Genomic DNA, 26,600 nt, shown 5'->3' on the forward strand with positions numbered 1-26,600 from the left:
TTATAGCTAGCCCAGACAACTTGTGAATCCACTTAAAACATGGAGGAAGGTGTAGATCCTATTTTTTCTTATGGAGAATACCAAAATAGTAGGTCCACATTTGCCGAACATTGCAATTAAAACTGGCAATTGAAACCTTGATATACTGCTCATTTTACTGTCGAAAGCAGCAGTAAATGCTCAGAAATTTGAAATCACCACTACTTTTAATATGGAGTAATATGTTTTGTTAAATTTCATTTAAAACAATTTTCAATGCACTGTAAAAATCAATATGCAATGAAATATCAGTGAATGAAAATATTGGTAATGCCTGCTGGTTGTAACACTTCAAGAAATAACTATCAATTCAATAAGTCTTGCCAAGTGAAATTCGTGATATAGCTGTATCTTTTGATTTGTTCTCATTTTCTTGTATTCAAATGTGAAAAGTGTTAAACCATCAATGCAGTACCTGTGAGTGTTACCATGTGAAAAGTGTTAAACCATCAATGCAGTGCCTGTGAGTGTTACCATGTGAAAAGTGTTAAACCATCAATACAGTACCTGTGAGTGTTACCATGTGAAAAGTGTTAAACCAACAATGCAGTACCTGTGAGTGTTACCATGTGAAAAGTGTTAAACCAACAATGCAGTACCTGTGAGTGTTACCATGTGAAAAGTGTTAAACCATCAATGCAGTACCTGTGAGTGTTACCATGTGAAAAGTGTTAAACCATCAATGCAGTACCTGTGAGTGTTACCATGTGAAAAGTGTTAAACCATCAATGCAGAACCTGTGAGTGTTGCCATGTGAAAAGTGTTAAACCATCAATGCAGCACCTGTGAGTGTTACCATGTGAAAAGTGTTAAACCATCAATGCAGTACCTGTGAGTGTCACCATGTGAAAAGTGTTAAACCATCAATGCAGAACCTGTGAGTGTTGCCATGTGAAAAGTGTTAAACCATCAATGCAGTACCTGTGAGTGTTACCATGTGAAAAGTGTTAAACCATCAATGCAGTGCCTGTGAGTGTTGCCATGTGAAAAGTGTTAAACCATCAATGCAGTACCTGTGAGTGTTACCATGTGAAAAGTGTTAAACCATCAATGCAAAGCCTGTGAGTGTTGCCATGTGAAAAGTGTTAAACCATCAATGCAGAACCTGTGAGTCTTACCATGTGAAAAGTGTTAAACCATCAATGCAGAACCTGTGAGTGTCACCATGTAAAAAGTGTTAAACCATCAATGCAGTACCTGTGAGTGTTACCATGTGAAAAGTGTTAAACCATCAATGCAGTACCTGTGAGTCTTACCATGTGAAAAGTGTTAAACCATCAATGCAGAACCTGTGAGTGTTGCCATGTGAAAAGTGTTAAACCATCAATGCAGCACCTGTGAGTGTTACCATGTGAAAAGTGTTAAACCATCAATGCAGTACCTGTGAGTGTCACCATGTGAAAAGTGTTAAACCATCAATGCAGAACCTGTGAGTGTTGCCATGTGAAAAGTGTTAAACCATCAATGCAGCACCTGTGAGTGTTACCATGTGAAAAGTGTTAAACCATCAATGCAGTACCTGTGAGTGTTACCATGTGAAAAGTGTTAAACCATCAATGCAGAGCCTGTGAGTGTTGCCATGTGAAAAGTGTTAAACCATCAATGCAGTACCTGTGAGTGTTACCATGTGAAAAGTGTTAAACCATCAATGCAGAACCTGTGAGTGTTGCCATGTGAAAAGTGTTAAACCATCAATGCAGCACCTGTGAGTGTTACCATGTGAAAAGTGTTAAACCATCAATGCAGTACCTGTGAGTGTCACCATGTAAAAAATGTTAAACCATCAATGCAGAGCCTGTGAGTGTTGCCATGTGAAAAGTGTTAAACCATCAATGCAGTACCTGTGAGTGTTACCATGTGAAAAGTGTTAAACCATCAATGCAGTGCCTGTGAGTGTTGCCATGTGAAAAGTGTTAAACCATCAATGCAGTACCTGTGAGTGTTGCCATGTGAAAAGTGTTAAACCATCAATGCAGTACCTGTGAGTGTTACCATGTGAAAAGTGTTAAACCATCAATGCAGAACCTGTGAGTGTTGCCATGTGAAAAGTGTTAAACCATCAATGCAGCACCTGTGAGTGTTACCATGTGAAAAGTGTTAAACCATCAATGCAGTACCTGTGAGTGTCACCATGTGAAAAGTGTTAAACCATCAATGCAGCACCTGTGAGTGTTACCATGTGAAAAGTGTTAAACCATCAATGCAGTACCTGTGAGTGTTGCCATGTGAAAAGTGTTAAACCATCAATGCAGTACCTGTGAGTGTTACCATGTGAAAAGTGTTAAACCATCAATGCAGTACCTGTGAGTGTTACCATGTGAAAAGTGTTAAACCATCAATGCAGTACCTGTGAGTGTTACCATGTGAAAAGTGTTAAACCATCAATGCAGTACCTGTGAGTGTTACCATGTGAAAAGTGTTAAACCATCAATGCAGTACCTGTGAGTATTACCATGTGAAAAGTGTTAAACCATCAATGCAGTACCTGTGAGTCTTACCATGTGAAAAGTGTTAAACCATCAATGCAGAACCTGTGAGTGTTGCCATGTGAATCTTATTAGTGGTGAGTGAGTTTTAATGTTACTTTTAGTTGCACTGTTATAATCAATTTAAAGTAGATGGGATTTGTACTATCACATTAATTATATTTCTTGTATCAAATCAATTTATGAACAACAAAAAATACTTAATTGTACAGGAAAGATTTAATACATGCCCTGTAAGAAAATACAGGATACATGAGTATATGCATTCATTCATTCTCTCTGTCACTCACTCACTCTTCCTTTCTCTCAAACAAGCCACTATTCATTATTACCAACATTCTACAACATCAAAATCATAACCAAAATAACATCAATACTTAATTAAAAATATTTAAAAAATATTTGGCTCTGTTAAAAAAAAGACCTAGAATGTAAAATCGAAGCAACTCATACAGCATCCACTATTCATGCATTATGAACCTGTAAAACCAGTACATCTAAAAAAAAGTATCTATAATAAAACTCCAATTATACCAATACATTTCAATGTTAGAACCAATATGAACATTGTTCAACTTACAGGATTGGGTTTTAAATCCTCATGGTTTATCAAACTAAAATGAAATCCATAAAAGCACTGTCTCAAAACCACATCCAGACCATATTTAGCTGACAGACCTAGTTTGTCCAACCATCTGAAATTTAAATGCTTTATTACATCATTTTTACAAATTTACAAAAACAGCAAACACATTCAAGACAATATATTTTCATAAATACAGACTAACATCTGTACTGAAAACCATATCAAGGATGAACATTAAATTGTTATGTAAAAAAATCTGATATTGCAATTCATTCTAAACTTAATCCAATGATCAATTTAATATGACACCATATTAAAAATATTACTGAAGGTCATGGGATGAACTTTGTAAATTGATTGAAAAGTGGGGATGGGTTTATCAAGGGAAAATTATTTTATTAAATTAAAATCAACTCCAATTTTGTAATAGTCAGGGTGGATCTAGAATCAAATACTGCTTGTCAACATGAAAATATGGAATACTGGGATGATTACTGTTCCAGTTGTAATTATGGATTCTAGTATTCGTACCAACGGAATTCAAGACCAGAATACATAGGACAAGTCTGTATGCTATGTGTACTTTCGATGAAACCACAGGACCTGACTCCATGGTCCAGGACACTGCCCAGTTCCATGTAAGCAGAGGAATGGTCCAACAGCTAAGTCTGACCTGCAAAGTTTTACTACACTGCATATGGATAAAATAACAAATTTAATGAAAACTAAAAATTCAGACAAGTACTTTATGCTTATGCAATCGTACAAATATTTTACTAACTGTAATATTTTAAAATCTTCAAATCACATGATTGTACCTTCTATTGTTGGATCCTCTTTGAATGTCAGTGTTGTAGTAAACTAAAACTAGAACTAAAAGTTATCCAAAAATATCAAACACCGAAATAAAATAAAACACATCTGCCATTCAAACTCATTCATTGAAACAGATGGGAAAAACCAGCAAAGCCAGTCAGAAGCCCTATAAGTAACTATTCACTTGGCAGATAGCCAGAGTTCCCTCTGACCTTTGCCACCCAAATTTTTTATAGATATTTTGAGATTTTTGTTGTCAAAATATTTAAAGTGGGGTGGGAAAAGTCAGAAAAAACTCAGACTATCTGACAGATCTCAACCTCAGATGAACTTTGAACTCGAAGTGTATGTATCAAATGATGTGCTTCCTCAGTACTGGTCTGATCAGGACAAAAATCAACTTGTTCTGGTCACTCTGACATAGTAAATAACTGGTTATGCACTCAGCCTTATAAATATTCAGGGAATCAGGATCTTTACGATTGAGAGGGGCATGTTTATTTACTATATAAATAATATTTCTTGTCAACATATTCAACTCATGGCCAAGCATATTTCCAATGATCCTATGAAGTCCAAATATGTTTATTTTTGTCATAATTTCCGGCCTTTGTGGACCTGGGTTTCTGATGCTCTGCAGTGCAAACATCTTGTAGCAGACAAATTCTCTGTGGTTAATTCAGGACTTCTGCCAGTAAATCCATAGTTAAACAAACCCTTAGCATTCAGAACATACAGTAATCTGATACAATTGATGCTTAGTTTTAGCTATGGTGTTTGATAAGGAACAATCTCAGCATCTTGTGCACTTAATTTGCAGATTTCCAGTGACATTTTATAATACCCGCTTCTCACTATAGCTCAACTTTTTTGATATTTTTAGGAATAAAAAGCACAGTTTCTTCAATTAGGAACAAAAAAAGAAATTTGAAAAACTCAGTCCTGGACCTCGGACTAGCATAATTTTCAGGTCCTGAACCACAATGTCCAACAAGTACAAACCCTGTAATTTCTTTTTTATAATTCCCAAATTATATAAATAATAAATTGTATTATTTTTTCAAAACAAATAATAAGAACACAACTGTTCTCAAAAGAACTTTGTTTTTATTCTGAAAATTGCAACCATTTTTAATAACTTAGTCACACACTTTCAACCATGGTTTTTAAGTACTGTTGTGTCAAAGTAAATTTTATATTACATCACATTACTTTCCAACAAATTTGCTGGATCCTGCATGTTCTTACCAGCACCCAATAAGTGTTGAGAGTGTCCATTATCAAGAAAATATTGCATAAAATCACACAATGCATTATGGGTATATAGTAATTATCTGTACATACAGAAAGCCAGCTATGTATCTATCTGTCCAGCCTGCCTGTCCACCTGTCCAATCTGTGCTGGTTTCTGCAAGCCAAACTGCTGCCTCAGATGCCAGTACATTTGCAGTTAACTTGAATTCAGCGATGCGTTCAATCAAACTGTCCATCATATCAGGGCTAATAAATTCATCAACGTTGGGTGTTCCAAAGTAATAACTGAAATTGAAAACCAAATCTTTTAAATTTTATTCTTAGATAAACGTGTGTGCACACTGTTTTTGGATAGGATGTATGAATATGGCTATCTCCATGCATCAGACTGCTATTAATGACTCAAGTTTTTTTTAAATATATTTTATAAATATATTCTTTTCCATTACAGCATCTTAATAAATCAGCGAATTCTGTATCTGGTGTGTAATGACTGACAGCATATCATCTTTCGATTCCAATAAGTCTTAAAACTCAAAATCTTAAAACAACAGAACAAAAGAAGTTATTTTTATCCTAATCCATCCCATTTACTTAAAGCACCAGAAAATGTGACACCTTCAAAAGAAAAATTTCAACTACTCCATAGCTAAACAGCTGTGCATTCCCTAATGTGTATGAATAAAAATACCATTTAGAATCTGTACAAATTTGCTAAATTACAAACAAAATATTACAAATATGCTTTAGAAACAACAAACAATATGCTAAATGACTTCTTCAAGAGGGTTATCTCTCTAATGATCAAAAAGATCAATCATAAGTGATGTTCTGGTACATCAGCATCCATTATGTTAGATCTTCTGAACATTCTTGGAACCAGCCCTCTATGAAAAAGAATAGTGTTATGTAAATCTATATTTGTGTACTTAATTTTTATCCATGACTGAGGGTTGTGAAGTTGATGTCTTGTCTACCTGACTTTTGTCATAATTCTAAGAAGTAAACAAGATGTTTCCTTGAATTTGAATTCAAGACCTGACCTTGTTGATGAGTTAGTGGGGTTTTCCATAGCATATCTATTAAGTAATATTTGTAGTAAATAAGGGATCTGGAAAACAATTGTTTTATAATCAGTCTGTGGAATCACTTATAGTTGTGTCCTGATATAATCTGACAGGAATTATTTCTTTAAATATTTCACTGGAACACAGCGTGCTCATAGACTTTTTGGACCAAAATTTTTGGACTAAAAATCTACTATGGAATTACTGAGGATTCATTCAAAGGCATTTTGGATTATATCATTGTGTTACATCAGGACATTCAAGACTAATGAAATTCATTTGGAGCATTTTATACTTTTGGACTTGTGATAGAACTCTGAGGATTGTCTGAAATTTAATTTGCAATACTGTGTCCTTTGAATTTTCACTTTGTATTCAGGAGAAATAAATTATTTGTTGAATATTACTGAAGTTGTTGGTTTCACTTCCTTTCTGTTACACAGTTTAAGACCACAGAGGCACAAAAACAGGTACCATATATACTTGTGTTTAAGTCAAGTCCAACTGCAAACAACAGACCTTACTTTGCTGTTGCTTAATGCAATGGCAGATCAGGGACCATGTTGTCTGTTCTACTAAATACCCCTAACAAATTGTACAGGTCCAGATCTACCAGCACAATATGTGTTTGCATTTGTGTTTGCAAAAAATGTATATTCCCATGCAGACCTCAAAAACAGTCCAGAAACTCAAAACTTAATAACAATTCAGAAGCACTGCTATAATGGCATTAAAATCTAATCAAACCACATCATGTAGAACCTTTTTTTAGCCAAAATATTTGAACTTGTGCTCAAATTTTAAAAAATTTCATCCAGTTTAATAATCAGGGGCCCCGAGTGGACAAGTGGTCTAAAGCGTTCACCATTTTGGATCACTGCCATCTCACCTCTGTCAACGTGGGTTTGAGTCTCGGATTAGCCAATGTGGGTATGTGAAAAAGCTTGCCAGTAGCTTCTATTGGGTCGGTGGTTCTTTCTGGTGTTTTCCTGGGTTTATCTTCCACCATTTACACTGGCCGCCATTTATAGCCTATCTTGTGCTGAAAAATGTCGTTAAACCCTACAGCAACAACAAGTTTAATAACCACTCTTGGTGAGATCAAATCAACACAAATTTCAGCATTATTTCATTTTTTTTTTAAACTATACATATGCAACATGTCACCGAGTCTAAGCTCTATATTTTAAACTACACATATGCAAAATTTCACAGAGTCTAAGCTCTATATTTTGAGTTTAAGTACAATTAGTTTGCTTAGTCAGTTCTGTGAATATATGGCAGAGTCATGCAACCATCCTTACAGTGGGTTACCTCCCTTTACAAGGATAACACAACAGCCACAATGTTGTGAATTTGGTGTTACAATACTCCATTTTCTGTGATTTTTGTCTCTACAATGGTATATGTGCCAAATGTGATGATTCTGACAAGCAAGCAAGAAGAAAAAGTCAGAATTCTTTACTTGCAATAATGGACATAGGGCTCATGACATGGGCATATGGCAGATGTCACAATGTACATATAATGCCAAAATGAGTCCATTTTTTTATTCCTCAGTTTTTATTTGATTTCAAGCAGTGATTCAAGAAATAAGGATGGTTCCAGTACATGTACTCAGTTAATAATGCACAGAGGCAACAGACTAAGGTTTAGATGGTGGCAGTGATATATTCTGAAATAGTCTGTGCTATGAGAGGCATTACATACAACATATATACCATACGTGTAATGCAAGTAGGTTTTGTGTAATTGTACTAACAAGCTTTCCATTTAAAAGTCTATCCAAAGTAAAATGTGTAAAAGAATACAAAAATTACTGCAATGACCTGAAAATCTAACTGGGTTGTCTACAAATAAATACAAATATGCTACTAAATTTCATTAGTCTACCTCAAAAGGCTTATGCTTCATCACGCTAACAAAGATTTGTCAAATAGATTTGTGTTTGTTACTGCAGAGCCCCAAAAAATCAAGAAGGTGTAAACAAATCCTAAAATGCCTAAAAAATCAAGAAGGTGTAAACAAATAAAAATGCAGCCATGTCCTGAAAATCTAATCAATTCATCCAAATATAAACGATATTAGTGAATTTGATTTGTCTACTTCATGTACGTTTTAACTGTAATTCATTTAGCTCAGCATTGCAAATTATATCCACATCTGCAGCTCAATGAATTTTCACTCAAACATCTTTAAATGTAGCTAAAATTAGAGAATCAGTTTTGCACACAAATAATTTCAACACTATTCGTACTGACATACACTGCAATACCATTAATTTGGTACACAGTGAAGAAGACTGGTATGTGTATATGTAATCTGATTGGTTCTAGAATATTGGAAGAGTCCATTTTTTAAACAGGACTGAGTGGTTATACAGGACCTGTCACATTCCACAGGTAAACAAACAGTCTGTATCATATAGTTTTCTTTAAAACTATTTCCAGTTTCTACTTAATGTCTGTTTATGATATGATTTGTCATATGAATAATAAAATTTATACTTTGATTAAAAAACAATAGAACTGACCTACAAAAGTATATTGTTTGATATGGTTAAGGACATGCATTACGATGCAACTCCCTACTAAATCTTAAAGCAGACAAACTACACTATCATACGAGCCAACTCCCCGAGAGATGTAAGTGTAATTATTGCTTTTATAAGTGGCAAAAAAGTGTAATTTGGGCCTAAAAAATGTAACCTATATTTTACATGCCAGAATTTCAGCAAGTATGAAAAAGCCACATTTTTATCACTAACCTGGTTCTGCAGCTGGTCAAAATTCTTGTCACAAAGGGCAAACTCCATATCAATTTTTAACCAGAATACAAATACAAAATATACTGAAAAATTATTTATATTCAGCACTCACTTCAACTAGTCTACATGTGTAACTTTCACTGAATGGTCATGAATGGGAATTCTGTAATGATCACGGTCAGGTGCTCAGAGTGATGTATTACATTATTCTCATATTCTTCTTTTAAAGTTTTGTAAAGTGGTATTGATTTGTCACTTTTTCTGATCTGACATGTTTAGAAATTTGAAAAGATCCATCTGCTCTAACATTTCCATCATATAACATCCAAAACTCTGACCATAAAATGTTTCACCCTAACATCTGGCACCATTTTCTTTAAAAACATAGACTGGTTCAATAACTAACTATATCATCAATAAAATGAATCTGTTAGGCAAATCACCTCTGAAGAAACCAGTCTGTTTTCTTTTAAATGGGTCATATACAGTTGTCGTAAATAGCAAATAAGCAAATAAGGGACTAGGTTGTTTGTTCTACTGGATATTCTTAACATAAACCCAGACCTGACAGAACATCGTTTATCAGATCTGGGTCTAAGAAGATTACACCTGGTTCTGACTTGTACACAAGTATAGGCTGTATGCTCCAAAGTTTTTGTCCATAAAATCTAACTCAACATATAAAAGCTCAATAAAAGTTTTTCATTTTTTTAAACAGCTTTAACGGCTTGAAAATGTAATTAGGTTATTCTATTTATGACCACAATGAGGTGTTCTAATTAGGCCATCACCTTAAGACCATAATAAAATGTAATTAGGTTATTCTATTTATGACCATAATGAGGTGTATCTAATTAGGCCATCACCTTAAGACCATAATAAAATGTAATTAGGTTATTCTGTTTATGACCACAATGAGGTGTATCTAATTAGGCCATCACCTTAAGACCATAATAAAATGTATATAGTTAGGTCATCTACTTGTGACCATAGTAAAGTGTATCTACTTAGGTCATCTAATTGCTACCATATAACCTAAATAGTTTTTTGGTCATTTTACCAATATTTTTTTGGGACAAACCTGTATGGATATTGATGTGTGGATAGATAGCAACAAACAGTGTGCATCAGTTAATCGTCATTAGACTTTTCAGAGTTTAACTAAAAGTTTACATCAAAAAGGAAAGATAAATGTCAGACTGACGGGCAGACAGAATGACATCATAAATACTGCATCTTACTCTCTACAACATAAAGTATGCTGCAGGAAAGAAAATGAGTACTAATGTGTAATTTTATCTGTGCAAAAACCTGACACATTCCAGATTCTGAGATGTGATTATAACTTTTGACAATACAAATACAGTGCAACCATGCTATAATGCGCCCAGCTATAACGTGAATTCGGATATAACGTGGTTGTGGCATGGGTCCCGAAATTTTGCATATTCATTCGCACATGAAAAAATATTTTTTCTTCTTCAAAGTACATGAAATAGTGTATAAAAATGTATTATCATTAAGGGGAAGAGATTGTGTATGAATTCAAAATTTAATATGATCGTGTCATGGTTCCTGAAATTTTCAATACATGTGTATTTTTCTCGTACCGGGAAAGAACTTTTTATTTTAAGTACAAAAAATAGTGTGCAAAACGTTTAATATCTTTTTGGGGAAGAGTTCGCATATGAATGTAAATATAATATGATGGTGGCATGTCTTCTGAAATTTAACAATATCACCAGGTTCTTGAAGTGTTACACCAAAAAAAACATTACCCGGAAAAATACTTTGTTTAAAGTACAAGAAATAATATGTAAAATGTTTATTATCATTTTGGGGAAGAGTTTGCGTACAAATTCGAATCTAATATGATTGTGGCTTCGCTTCTGAAATTTAACAATTTCACCAGGTTCTTAAGTGTTATGCCAAAATAAACATTATCGGAAATGTTACTTATTACTGATCCATTAGTAAAGCCAGTAAGTCATCTTTGTGATTGTCTTCAATTAATTCTGTATACAATCATTGCTCAAACAATAGCCAACATGTGTTTCTTCTTTAACTCCATACACAACCAAGCAGCAGACAATGCGGTGGTTTATAAAAGATTCTCATGATTTAATAAAAAAAACAAAAGCCGCCAAGATGCTTGCTGGGCTTGGCGGTGTTATTAGACATGATCAGTTGACCAGTAAATAATGTTGTCTTTATTAGCTGGAAATTGAAAGGGTATGAAATTGTACATGCATTCAGCTTAAAAAATTTATAAACGTGACTCGTGACCATTGCAGGCCTACTACACTTAGTTCTCTGGTTTTACATGGGTATGGTGTTTGTTTATGAACTCGTTATTAATTTCCTATTTTTTATAAAAATATTTTATTGTTATGGAAAAGGAAGTTCACAAATGCAAGACATTCTCTGCATTTGCGCAGTGATTAGTATAGTAGTTTTCATGTTTTTCGATATTCACAAAATCTGAAGTAAAAGTTAAATGCATGCTGAAAGCATGTGTTGACTGCTAATTATTCTTGCTGTAGTCATTCAAACGAATAGGCATACAAGTGTTAATTATTGGAAATTTGCAATGGATAAATGTACACGGAAAAACATATGAGAAATTTAAGCAATATGAAATTTGTACAGACACTGTTCATAGACCCTGGAACGTAATGAACCGTATATGTCCTTCGTCTTTCTTAACCTAATTTTGTTGTTAATTTTTCCCATTGAATTCAGAAACATAATGATGTGTGGCAAAATTATTGAACAGTTTAAATATGTAAGCAATTTTGCCAATGGAATTACATATATTATGGATTAATTGCAAGCCCTGATGGTACGATATTGGACGGCAAGTAAACGGTGTTGATACTCTGTTCATGCTGTATATTAGACGTTGAATTCAGACACAATGATCAGGGAATTTTTTATATTAAATCTTGTAAATATGTGTGTAATTTTTCAATGGAATTACATGCATTATAGATGAACTACGTGCCACGACGGCACGATAGTAAACGGTGTTGATACCCTATTCACCATACACATTAGACATGAATACATGTATATGTGCCAATGAGTTGTAATCTTAAAAAAGTAAAATACTGTAAAACCCTGCATTAACGCGACCCCGATCTTAACGCGATCCAATTTTTTGGACACCAATTATCGCGTTATAATGGGGTTCCACTGTATATGGGTAACAGAAATACACTTATTTAAAGCAGACATTTAAAAAATATTGTGTCCTGGTAACCAAACAATAGCAATATAAACATGAAATACACAAACAATCCAGAAAACTGTCCAGAGACGTACTGATGAAATGAAGCTGTAGTTACAACCTTTCCAGCTCCTGCCTCAAAAAATCTGTAAGAAAAAAAAGTGAGGCTATGCTTAAAAGTATGCATATAATATATAAATCAAAAGAAATCAATCTAAATATAACCCATAATAGTCAACCTTGATTTTAAGAAAAAGGGTTTAGAAATCTTCAAATACAACTAAGTGCTTTCATTTCCAATATGTATGCTCCAACAAAACAGTCTTAAAAAATTGCAAATAAAAGTCCTATTTTAATGAAACTGCTTTTCTCACAATGGTATAGTATAATCTAGCCAATTAAGAGTAAAAACATACCCTCATATGTCGACACTAACATATATGTTGCAAGCATAATGCATCCCTAATTTTACTAACAATGTAAAATGCTAATTATACAGAATCCACTTCTATAAATGTTTTGATCATACTGACCAACAAAGATTATCTGTCCGAATTATAGTCATTGAGTTAAACACTCATGATATCAATGGATTATAGTCAACTGAGTGTTTAAAAACTGAACAAATATCAAGACATATCAGTGTTCAAAATGATATATGCCCACTAACCAAAAGCCAGTGACTTTTCTATTGGGCTGGCTACTTTTTCAAGTCTATATCCCAGTGGTGGGGAGAGAGAGGAAGGGAACTCTGGCAAAAGTTTCACCATATTTTCCATCCAGTCTGTATACATTACAATTTTGTGCTTATTTGTTACACAGCAATGAAAGCAGCAGCATAATGAATCTAATAATGAGGTACCAAATAATGTTTTCTGAAGTTATGTTCAACTGAACTTCCTGCATGGTTATATGCAAGATGGTTAACACAAAAATAAATACTAGCATTTTTAAAGTTCAGTTCAACATGATCCGTTCAATCTGCCTCATATTGGCTCATTCATACTGAATAAAAATGTATCCTTCATAAAATTACAACAACATAACAAAATCATAATTCTTTATTAAAAATGTGTTTCTTTCTGAGCATATTTTAGTAAATGTATCACATGGAAGATGGCATAGAGAATTTTGAGATGGATCAGTAACTTTTGTGAGTACCTGGGCCACCTGGATAGCAGAATTTCAACAAATAGTTTTTAACATTTAAATTATAATTAAGCAAACTTTCATAATCTCAGCATGAAAATATTTTAATGGCATTTAAATCAGTCACTATTTTTTTTTTAATTCTGCAAAACAAACCTACATAAGCAGGTAATAATAATGGCAATAATAATAATAATAATAGCAATAATTTTAATAATAATAATAATAGCAATAATAATAATAATAATGGCAATAATAATAATAATAATAAACATAGGCTGGCATAATAAAGTTGCAAAGAGTATTTGCTTGCTTAATGATAGTTCTTAAGAAGCCAATGAAAATACATTAACCTTTTTTCCATAACAAAGTTAAGATTGCTATTAAAAAATTCTGAGCTTTTGGAACGCTTTATGAATGCTCAGTACTGTGGCATCTACTTGCAATATAAAATGCATCATCATCATCATCAGTCTCATGACCTAGTGTGGTTGTTGAGGCACTGTGCTGCTGAACATCTGACCAGTTCCCTCCACTTGTCTCGATCATGTGCCAATGCCTGTGTCCCCACAAAACTTTTCCTTGTCCATTCTGTGATGTTGTCAGTCCAATTTTTTCTCTGTCTACCTCTCCTTCTGCCACCATGGATGCTGCCCTGCAGGACTGTTGTGGATAGACTGTTGGCTCTAGTGACATGGCCATACCATCTCAGCTTTCTCTTTTTGACGGTGGTGAGGAGGTCCTCATATTGGCCTACTTCGTGCCTGATGGTGTTACGCACTTCTTCGTTTGTGATGTGGTCTATGTAAGAGATGTCAAGGATGGTTCTGTAGCATCTCATTTCAAGTGACTGGATTCTTCATTGTAATTCTGCTGTCAGGGTCCATGCCTCACATGAGTACAAAAAGACTGAGATGACTAGAGCTCGCAATAGTCTGATTTTAGTTTTCAGACAGATATTCTTGTCTCTCCAGATGGGTCTTAGCTTTGACATAGCTGTTATTGTTTGTGCTGCTCTTAACAAAATTTCTGCTCTTGATCCCTCTTCAGTGATTATGGAACCAAGATATTTGAACTGGCTCACTGTTTCCAGTTCATGTCCTCTGACTTTAATCTTGGCTGAGATTTGTTTGCCACTATTTGTCATCAGTTTTGTCTTCTCAGCGCTTATCTCCATGTCAAATCTGGAAGATGTTTCATCTAGGTTCTTCACTAAGGTGGCTAGCTCATCTTCACTGCCTGCCAGCCCATCAATGTCGTCTGCAAAGCGGAGGTTGGTGATGTTACGCCCTCCAATGCTGACTGTCCCACAGTGGTTTTCCAGGGCTTCGCTCACGATGTGCTCTAAGTAGATGTTGAAAAGCGTGGGTGACAGGAGACAGCCTTGACGCACTCCCACTGTTGTCTGGAACCAGTCCCCCACAGCACCTTGGGCAATTACTGCACTAGTAGCCTTGGCGTACAGCTGCTTGATGGTATTGGTTAACTTTTGACCCATGTTATACTTCTTCATTGTGGCCCACAATGCCTCATGCCACACTCGGTCAAAGGCCTTTTTGAAATCTATGAACACATGATAGATGTCTTGTTGGTGTTGTGAGTACTTTTCGCACAGAACCCTGAGATTGAATATTTGTTCTGTTGTGCTTCTTCCACTCCGGAACCCGGCCTGTTCTTCAGCGATTATTTCTTCTGCTTGTGGTTTCAGTCTGTTCAAGATGATCTTCAGCATTACATTACCAGCATGGCTGATCAAACTTGTAGTTCTGTAATTTTGGCACAGCTGGAGATTGCCTTTTTTGGGAAGTGTTATAATCAGTGACTGGGTCCATGGTGTTGGCCATTCACCTGTCTGCCAGATCTTGTTGCAGATCTTTGTTAGTAGCTCTTTCACCAATTCTCTCCCATTCTTGATAAGTTCAGCTGGGATGTTGTCTACTCCAGCTGCCTTCCCATTCTTCAGTGCTCTTATTGCTGACTCCACCTCTTCTTTGAGAATGGGGAAGTCATCATCATTTGCGGAGTTTGGAACTTCAAGCACCTCTGGGTTTTCTGAGGACTGATGGTTATAAAATGCACCTTTTAGTAAACAATCTGAAATTCACTGATACATGCTCTGCCGGACATTGTGAGAAAAACAGAAGAATTTTCGAAAGTAATACCTGTCATGAGCGACCTCTGCTATGAGCGACCACCTGTCATTTCCGACCACAATCGTAATGCACGGATCGATTTTACTATATAAACGCTCTGTTATGAACGACCACCTGCTGAACGCGACCAGCGACCGCGATTTCTTGGCAAAATATGCATTTTGACACTGCTATGAACGACCGCATCGCCAAAAAATCAAAACAGATTGACACCACTGACTTTAACTTAATCCTTTGTAAACACTAGAGCTCGGGATAAATGTAGTAAGCAAACAAAGTGCACATTAAATAACACTGTAGTTGAACAACCATATATCGGGATAAACACCTCTAACCATCATTTAATCCTTTGTAACAAAGACTGCATAAATAGCAAAGATTGCTCTAATAAAGTATTTAAAAATAATTTGTCTTGCTACAGTACCAGTTTTGTGAAATTTACAACTCCAGCGTACGGTGTCATTTGTAAACTGCAGTAAACCAGACTAAAGTACATGTCACTAACCGCCATTGTAGTGCCGCAGTCATGTGAATAGCCAGTAAGAGTAACATCAAAGGGAGTAATGATGGATATACGCAGTCAATTTAGAGGTTTGTATTTTTCTTTATCTTTATGAAAACTCACAAAACGCCGGTAGTCCTTATGTCCAAGTGAGAAATCGTTTGAAAGGGCTTCAGTGTTGGTTTGAGTACGTCGTTTGCTTTCCAGTTAATCCATAATGCCTGGAGGGTGAATGAGCTCATTGTCTTTAATACTAGTAAGTGAGAATCATTTCCAGATTTTTTTAAATTTATTTTTTATTTCTTTTGTTAGTGTTTCACCAAGCCACAATCTGTTTACGTGGGTGCAGATGGTCGGAACATTTGTTTATCGAGCTATAATGCTGTTGATTTAAACTTCGTCTCAGAATAAATGTATTGTTTCTTGATGAGTTAATAATGTCTTTTGGTTTCATTCATTGGTACATAATATATATTTATTCCACAATTCCCCAAAACCTGATCAAAACCGATAGTCTTTGTAACGTCAACACTAATAACAACGGCAGAATCTCCGCTGAAAAAAAGAAACATTTTAACGCTGGAAGAAAGGATTAATGTCATTGAACGAAATGAAAAAGGTGAGACCACTCGCAAAATAGCAGTCAGCTTAAGCGTCGGTAAAACGCAAGTTCAGAATGTAATCAAAGACAAGAAGTCCATTAGAAATGAATGGCAGAAAGGTGCACAAGCACAGAGGAAATATGCCACGGCACGACGGACAGTTTACGGAGATCTGAACGAGCGAGTATGGGAGTGGTTTTGTGTTGCAAGGAGTAAAAACATACCAGTAAGTGGAAAGTTGATTCCGGAAAAGGCAATAATTGAGATACATGTTCAGACCAAATAGCTGAGTAAAACATGTCAACAAAAAAGTATAATGGATTTCTTTTAAAAAAACAAGTGAATAAGTGTATAAAATAAGATATATACATCATATCTAACTGTTCATTTTTTGTACATATTAATGTGATGTTGAAATATAAATTTTATTCTCGTTGTTTGATAGATGTATATCTTTATTATATAAAGATATTTTGAGAGGAATGCATGCAATATTTAACAAGATTCATGAATAAAGGATATGATGCATGTACAGTGAGTATGGGTATTATTTATTTTTCAACAATGCTAACTATTGACCCTGAAAACCAGTCCATTTTCACACACCTCTTATGAGAGACCACCTGTCTTGAGAGACCACTTTTGGTTGGCAGAAGGGGCGGTCTCTCATAACAGGTTTTACTGTACCATCTTATGGTGAGGCTGTATTATAATAATGAAGTACATTATACAGTACTCCCTCATTATAATATTGCTAACAGAAGTCATAAAGTATACTGTCTTACTGTCAGACTGACTTTTAATGAAGAATATTATAATTTTACTACATCATAATATAATGCGTTCCCTGACTATGCCTGTCATGCAACACAAAGCATGTTATAATGAAGAGCCCTTGAGTGTGGAAATGCTGTACCAACCCCGTTTACATTTTGTCAACTGATACAAACTACAAATAAAATTTAATTAAAATTTTCCACCTTTGAAGAAACTACTGGACCTTCCCTGCAACAGCAAAATATCCATAAATTTACATGTAGGCATTAATGAACACAACATTTTTACAAAACCACACAAACTAAAACCAAATAATATGAGTGAATACACTGTACCTTTTGAAATAGCTGATTCCCCCGGCAACAGAGGGTCCCATGATGATGCAGTTTTGAAACTGGGGGTAATTTGAAAGAATCTGCACCAGGTGACGAAAGTCTGCCGCCATTTGCTCAGGTGACACTTTTATTCCACCATAAAGGTCTGGTTCTACAACAGACAACTATTTCCTCAAAATTTTGTCAACAAACCATTTTAATTTTAATAAAATACGAAACTAATATTGTAATATTTTCATGATGACTTTTATTTCAATCAAACACTAAAATGCATGTCAAGTCAAGAGTTTTATCTAACCAAAATTGTGTATCCTGTTTTTAGTGAGACCTCCAGTTTTATCTCTCTTTACTCAGTTGCAAGATGCAGCTAAATTAAAGCAAGTAACCTTGCTGGCTCTTCTATGCAAATGTATGATGCATATCAATGCCCATGAAAATAGCTTTATGTAGGAATGATGCATAACAATGCCCATGAAAACAGCTTTATGTAGGTATGATGCATATCAATGCCCATGAAAATTGCTTTATGTAGGAATGATGCATAACAATGCCCATGAAAACAGCTTTATGTAGAAATGATGCATAACAATGCCCATGAAAACAGCTTTATGTATGTATCATGCATATCAACGCCCATGAAAATACCTTTATGTAGGTATGATGCATATCGACCCCCATGAAAAAAGCTTTATGTAGGTATGATGCATATCAACACCCATGAAAATAGCTTTATGCATGTATGATGCATATCAACACCCATGAAAATAGCTTTATGAAGGTACTGATGCATTTCAAACCCCCATGAAAACATCTTTATGTAGGTATGATGCATATCAATGCCCATGAAAATAGCTTCATGTAGGTATGATGCATATCAACGCCAATGAAAATACCTTTATGTAGGTATGATGCATATCAACGCCTATGAAAACAGCTTTATGCATGTATGATGCATATCAATGCCCATGAAAACAGCTTTATGTATGTATGATGCATATCAACGCCCATGAAAATAGCTTTGTGTAGCTATGAAGCATATCAACACCCATGAAAACAGCTTTATGTATGTATGATGCATATCAACGCCCATGAAAATAGCTTCATGTAGGTATGATGCATATCAACGCCCATGAAAATACCTTTATATAGGTATGATGCATATCAACCCCCATGAAAATAGCTTTATGTAGGTATGATGCATATCAACACCCATGAAAATAGCTTTATGCATGTATGATGCATATCAATGCCCATGAAAACAGCTTTATGTATGTATGATGCATATCAACCCCCATGAAAATAGCTTTATGTAGGTATGATGCATATCAACACCCATGAAAATAGCTTTATGCATGTATGATGCATATCAATGCCCATGAAAACAGCTTTATGCATGTATGATGCATATCAACCCCCATGAAAATACCTTTATGTAGGTATGATGCATATCAACGCCCATGAAAACAGCTTTATGCATGTATGATGCATATCAATGCCTATGAAAACAGCTTTATGTATGTATGATGCATATCAACGCCCATGAAAACAGCTTTATGTATGTATGATGCATATCAACGCCCATGAAAATAGCTTTATGTAGGTATGAAGCATATCAACACCCATGAAAACAGCTTTATGCATGTATGATGCATATCACCGCCCATGAAAACAGCTTTATGTATGTATGATGCATATCAACGCCCATGAAAACAGCTTTATGTACGTATGATGCATATCAACGCCCATGAAAACAGCTTTATGCATGTATGATGCATATCAATGCCCATGAAAACAGCTTTATGTATGTATGATGCATATCAATGCCCATGAAAACAGCTTTATGTATGTATGATGCATATCAACGCCCATGAAAATAGCTTTATGTAGGTATGAAGCATATCAACACCCATGAAAACAGCTTTATGTATGTATGATGCATATCAACGCCCATGAAAATACCTTTATGTAGGTATGATGCATATCAACGCCCATGAAAACAGCTTTATGCATGTATGATGCATATCAATGCCCATGAAAACAGCTTTATGTATGTATGATGCATATCAACGCCCATGAAAACAGCTTTATGTAGGTATGAAGCATATCAACACCCATGAAAACAGCTTTATGCATGTATCATGCATATCAACACCCATGAAAATAGCTTCATGTAGGTATGATGCATATCAACGCCCATGAAAATAGCTTTATGTATCTATGATGCATATCAACACCCATGAAAATAGCTTTATGAATGTATGATGCATATCAACATCCATGAAAATAGCTTTATGAAGGTACGGATGCATTTCAAACCCCCATGAAAACATCTTTATGTAGGTTTTGATGCATATCAATCCCCATGAAAATAGCTCTATGTAGGTATGATGCATATCAATACCCATGAAAATAGCTTTATGCATGTTGTATGATGCATATCAACACCCATGAAAATAGCTTTACGTAGGTATGATGCATATCAACGCCCATGAAAATAGCTTTCCGTAGGTATGATGCATATCAACGCCCATCAAAATATCTATGTAGGTATGATGCATATCAACGCCCATGAAAACAGCTTTATGCATGTTGTATGATGCATATCAACACCCATGAAAATAGCCTTACGTAGGTATGATGCATATCAATGCCCATGAAAATATCTTTATGTATGTATGATGCATATCAACCCCCATGAAAATATCTTTATGTAGGTATGATGCATAACAATGCCCATGAAAACAGCTTTACGTATGTATGATCCATAACAATGCCCATGAAAACAGCTTTATGTATGTATGATGCATATCAACGCCCATGAAAATATCTTTATGTAGGTATGATGCATATCAACACACATGAAAATAGCTTTATGTATGTTGTATGATGCATATCAATGCCCATGAAAATAGCTTTATGTAGGTATGAAGCACATCAACACCCATGAAAATATCTTTATGTAGGTATGATACATATCAACCCCCATGAAAACAGCTTTACGTATGTATGATGCATATCAACCCCCATGAAAATAGCTTTATGTATGTATGATGCATATCAACGCCCATGAAAACAGCTTTATGTAGGTATGATGCATATCAATGCCCATGAAAATAGCTTTATGTATGTATGATGCATATCAACCCCCATGAAAATATCTTTATGTAGGTATGATGCATAACAATGCCCATGAAAACAGCTTTACGTATGTATGATGCATAAGAATGCCCATGAAAACAGCTTTATGTATGTATGATGCATAACAATGCCCATGAAAACAGCTTTGTGTATGTATGATGCATATCAGTGCCCATGAAAACAGCTTTATATATGTATGATGCATATCAACCCATGAAAATAGCTTTATGTACGTATGATGCATATCAATGTCCATGAAAATAGCTTTATGTAGGTATGATGCATATCAACCCCCATGAAAATAGCTTCATGCATGTATGATGCATATCAACACCCATGAAAATATCTTTATGTAGGTATGATGCATATCAATGCCCATGAAAATAGCTTTATGTAGGTATGATGCATATCAACACCTATGAAAATAGCTTTATGTAGGTATGATGCATATCAGCGCCTATGAAAATAGCTCTATGCATGTATGATGCATATCAACGCCCATGAAAATAGCTTTATGTAGGTATGATGCATATCAATGCCCATGAAAACAGCTTTATGTATGTATGATGCATATCAAAACCGATGAAAATAGCTTTATATATGTATCATGCATATCAATGCAGATGAAAACAGGTTATGTAGGTATGATGCATATCAACACCCATGAAAATAGCTTTATGTATCTATGATGCATATCAACACCCATGAAAATATCTTTATGTAGGTATGATGCATATCAATGCCCATGAAAACAACCTTATGTATGTATGATGCATACCAATGCCCCTGAAAATATCTTTATGTATGTATGATGCATAACAATGCCCATGAAAATATCTTTATGTAGGTATGATGCATATCAATGCCCACGAAAACAGCTTTATGTAGGTATGATGCATATCAACACACAAGAAAATAGCTTTATGCATGTATGATGCATAACAATGCCCATGAAAACAGCTTTATGTATGTATGATGCATATCAATGCCCATGAAAACATCTTTATGTAGGTATGTTGCAAAATAATGCTTATGAAAACAGCTTTATGTATGTAGCATGATGCATATCAATGCCCATGAAAATAGCTTTATGTAGGTATGATGCATATCAACACCCATGAAAATAGCTTTATGTATGTATGATGCATATCAACACCCATGAAAATATCTTTATGTAGGTATGATGCATATCAACCCCCATGAAAATATCTTTATGTATGTATGATGCATATCAACACCCATGAAAATAGCTTTATGTATGTTGTATGATGCATATGAATGCCCATGAAAATAGCTTTATGTAGGTATGATGCATATCAACACCCATGAAAACAGTTTTATGTATGTATGATGCATATCAACGCCCATGAAAATAGCTTCATGTAGGTATGATGCATATCAACGCCCATGAAAATACCTTTATGTAGGCATGATGCATATCAACCCCCATGAAAATAGCTTTATGTAGGTATGATGCATATCAACACCCATGAAAATAGCTTTATGCATGTATGATGCATATCAATGCCCATGAAAACAGCGTTATGTATGTATGATGCATATCAACCCCCATGAAAATAGCTTTATGTAGGTATGATGCATATCAACACCCATGAAAATATCTTTATGTAGGTATGATGCATATCAATGCCCATGAAAACAACCTTATGTATGTATGATGCATATCAATGCCCATGAAAATATCTTTATGTATGTATGATGCATAACAATGCCCATGAAAATATCTTTATGTAGGTATGATGCATATCTATGCCCATGAAAATATCTTTATGTAGGTATGATGCATATCTATGCCCATGAAAATAGCTTTATATATGTATCATGCATATCAATGCCCATGAAAATAGGTTATGTAGGTATGATGCATATCAACACCCATGAAAATAGCTTTATGTATCTATGATGCATATCAACACCCATGAAAATATCTTTATGTAGGTATGATGCATATCAATGCCCATGAAAACAACCTTATGTATGTATGATGCATACCAATGCCCCTGAAAATATCTTTATGTATGTATGATGCATAACAATGCCCATGAAAATATCTTTATGTAGGTATGATGCATATCAATGCCCACGAAAACAGCTTTATGTAGGTATGATGCATATCAACACACAAGAAAATAGCTTTATGCATGTATGATGCATAACAATGCCCATGAAAACAGCTTTATGTATGTATGATGCATATCAATGCCCATGAAAATACCTTTATGTAGGTATGATGCATATCAACGCCCATGAAAACAGCTTTATGTATGTATGATGCATATCAATACCGATGAAAACAGCTTTATGTATGTATGATGCATATCAACCCCCATGAAAATACCTTTATGTAGGTATGATGCATATCAACGCCCATGAAAACAGCTTTATGCATGTACGATGCATATCAATGCCCATGAAAACAGCTTTATGTATGTATGATGCATATCAACACCCATGAAAACAGCTTTATGTAGGTATGAAGCATATCAACACCCATGAAAACAGCTTTATGCATGTATGATGCATAACAATGCCCATGAAAATAGCTTCATGTAGGTATGATGCATATCAACGCCCATGAAAATACCTTTATGTAGGTATGATGCATATCAACCCCCATGAAAATAGCTTTATGTAGGCATGATGCATATCAACACCCATGAAAATAGCTTTATGCATGTATGATGCATATCAACACCCATGAAAATAGCTTTATGAAGGTACTGATGCATTTCAAACCCCCATGAAAACATCTTTATGTAGTTATGATGCATATCAATGCCCATGAAAATAGCTTTATGTATGTATCATGCATATCAACACCCATGAAAATAGTTTCATGTAGGTATGATGCATATCAACGCTAAGAGAAAATAGCTTTATGTATGTATGATGCATATCAACACCCATGATAATAGCTTTATGCATGTATGATGCATATCAACATCCATGAAAATAGCTTTATGAAGGTACTGATGCATTTCAAACCCCCATGAAAACATCTTTATGTAGGTTTTGATGCATATCAATCCCCATGAAAATAGCTTTATGTAGGTATGATGCATATCAACGCCCATGAAAATAGCTTTATGTAGGTATGATGCATATCAATGCCCATGAAAACAGCTTTATGTATGTATGATGCATATCAATACCCATGAAAATAGCTTTATGCATGTTGTATGATGCATATCAACACCCATGAAAATAGCTTTACGTAGGTATGATGCATATCAACGCCCATGAAAATAGCTTTACGTAGGTATGATGCATATCAACGCCCATGAAAATATCTATGTAGGTATGATGCATATCAACACCCATGAAAACAGCTTTATACATGTTGTATGATGCATATCAACACCCATGAAAATAGCTTTACGTAGGTATGATGCATATCAATGCCCATGAAAATATCTTTATGTATGTATGATGCATATCAACCCCCATGAAAATATCTTTATGTAGGTATGATGCATAACAATGCCCATGAAAACAGCTTTACGTATGTATGATGCATAACAATGCCCATGAAAACAGCTTTATGTATGTATGATGCATATCAACGCCCATGAAAATATCTTTATGTAGGTATGATGCATATCAACACACATGAAAATAGCTTTATGTATGTTGTATGATGCATATCAATGCCCATGAAAATAGCTTTATGTAGGTATGAAGCATATCAACACCCATGAAAATATCTTTATGTAGGTATGATGCATATCAACCCCCATGAAAACAGCTTTACGTATGTATGATGCATAACAATGCCCATGAAAACAGCTTTATGTATGTATGATGCATATCAATGCCCATGAAAACAGCTTTATGTAGGTATGATGCATATCAATGCCCATGAAAATAGCTTTATGTATGTATGATGCATATCAACCCCCATGAAAATATCTTTATGTAGGTATGATGCATAACAATGCCCATGAAAACAGCTTTACGTATGTATGATGCATAAGAATGCCCATGAAAACAGCTTTATGTATGTATGATGCATAACAATACCCATGAAAACAGCTTTGTGTATGTATGATGCATATCAGTGCCCATGAAAACAGCTTTATATATGTATGATGCATATCAACCCATGAAAATAGCTTTATGTACGTATGATGCATATCAATGCCCATGAAAATAGCTTTATGTAGGTATGATGCATATCAACCCCCATGAAAATAGCTTCATGCATGTATGATGCATATCAACACCCATGAAAATATCTTTATGTAGGTATGATGCATATCAATGCCCATGAAAATAGCTTTATGTAGGTATGATGCATATCAACACCTATGAAAATAGCTTTCTGTAGGTATGATGCATATCAGCGCCTATGAAAATAGCTCTATGCATGTATGATGCATATCAACGCCCATGAAAATAGCTTTATGTAGGTATGATGCATATCAATGCCCATGAAAACAGCTTGATGTATGTATGATGCATATCAACACCGATGAAAATAGCTTTATGCATGTATGATGCATAACAATGCCCATGAAAACAGCTTTATGTATGTATGATGCATATCAATGCCCATGAAAACAGCTTTATGTAGGTATGATGCATATCAATGCCCATGAAAACAGCTTTATGTATGTATGATGCATATCAACACCGATGAAAATAGCTTTATGCATGTATGATGCATAACAATGCCCATGAAAACAGCTTTATGCATGTATGATGCATATCAATGCCCAGGAAAACAGCTTTATGTAGGTATGATTTATATCAACACCCATAAAAATAGCTCTATGCATGTATGATGCATAACAATGCCCATGAAAACAGCTTTATGCATGTATGATGCATATCAATGCCCATGAAAACAGCTTTATGTAGGTATGATGCATATCAACACCCATGAAAATATCTTTATGTAGGTATGATGCATATCAATGTCCATGAAAATAGCTTTATGTAGGTATGATGCATATCAGTGCCCATGAAAATAGGTTATGTAGGTATGATGTATATCAACACCCATGAAAATAGCTTTATGTATGTATGATGCATATCAGTGCCCATGAAAATATCTTTATGTAGGTATGATGCATATCAACACCCATGAAAATATCTTTATGTAGGTATGATGCATATCAATGCCCATGAAAACAACCTTATGTATGTATGATGCATATCAATGCCCATGAAAATATCTTTATGTATGTATGATGCATAACAATGCCCATGAAAATATCTTTATGTAGGTATGATGCATATCAATGCCCATGAAAATAGCTTTATATATGTATCATGCATATCAATGCCCATGAAAATAGGTTATGTAAGTATGATGCATATCAACACCCATGAAAATAGCTTTATGTATGTATGATGCATATCAGTGCCCATGAAAATATCTTTATGTAGGTATGATGCATATCAACACCCATGAAAATATCTTTATGTAGGTATGATGCATATCAATGCCCATGAAAACAACCTTATGTATGTATGATGCATATCAATGCCCATGAAAATATCTTTATGTATGTATGATGCATAACAATGCCCATGAAAATATCTTTATGTAGGTATGATGCATATCAATGCCCACGAAAACAGCTTTATGTAGGTATGATGCATATCAACACCCATGAAAATAGCTTTATGTAGGTATGAAGCATATCAATGCCAATGAAAACAGCTTTATGTAGG

At 34.8% G+C, this 26,600-nt stretch overlaps 1 protein-coding gene across 1 annotated transcript in view; it reads right to left on the reverse strand.

Moving 5' to 3' along the window:
• Window positions 1–26,600, reverse strand: part of LOC149794992 (heparanase-like) — a 71,586-nt gene that overhangs the window by 29,345 nt on the left and 15,641 nt on the right. Inside the window, exons 4-7 of the mRNA XM_089964655.1 lie at window positions 17,763–17,913; window positions 12,340–12,390; window positions 5,272–5,466; window positions 3,106–3,220 (exon numbers count right to left, since the gene is read on the reverse strand). Coding sequence (XP_089820781.1) covers window positions 3,106–3,220; window positions 5,272–5,466; window positions 12,340–12,390; window positions 17,763–17,913 — 512 coding nt within the window. The remainder of the gene's footprint in view (window positions 1–3,105; window positions 3,221–5,271; window positions 5,467–12,339; window positions 12,391–17,762; window positions 17,914–26,600) is intronic.

The sequence above is a fragment of the Sinohyriopsis cumingii genome, chromosome 7 (assembly GCF_028554795.1).
Source record: "Sinohyriopsis cumingii isolate HCF-2022 chromosome 7, ASM2855479v2, whole genome shotgun sequence".
In the NCBI taxonomy this organism is placed as follows: Eukaryota; Metazoa; Mollusca; class Bivalvia; order Unionida; family Unionidae; genus Sinohyriopsis; species Sinohyriopsis cumingii.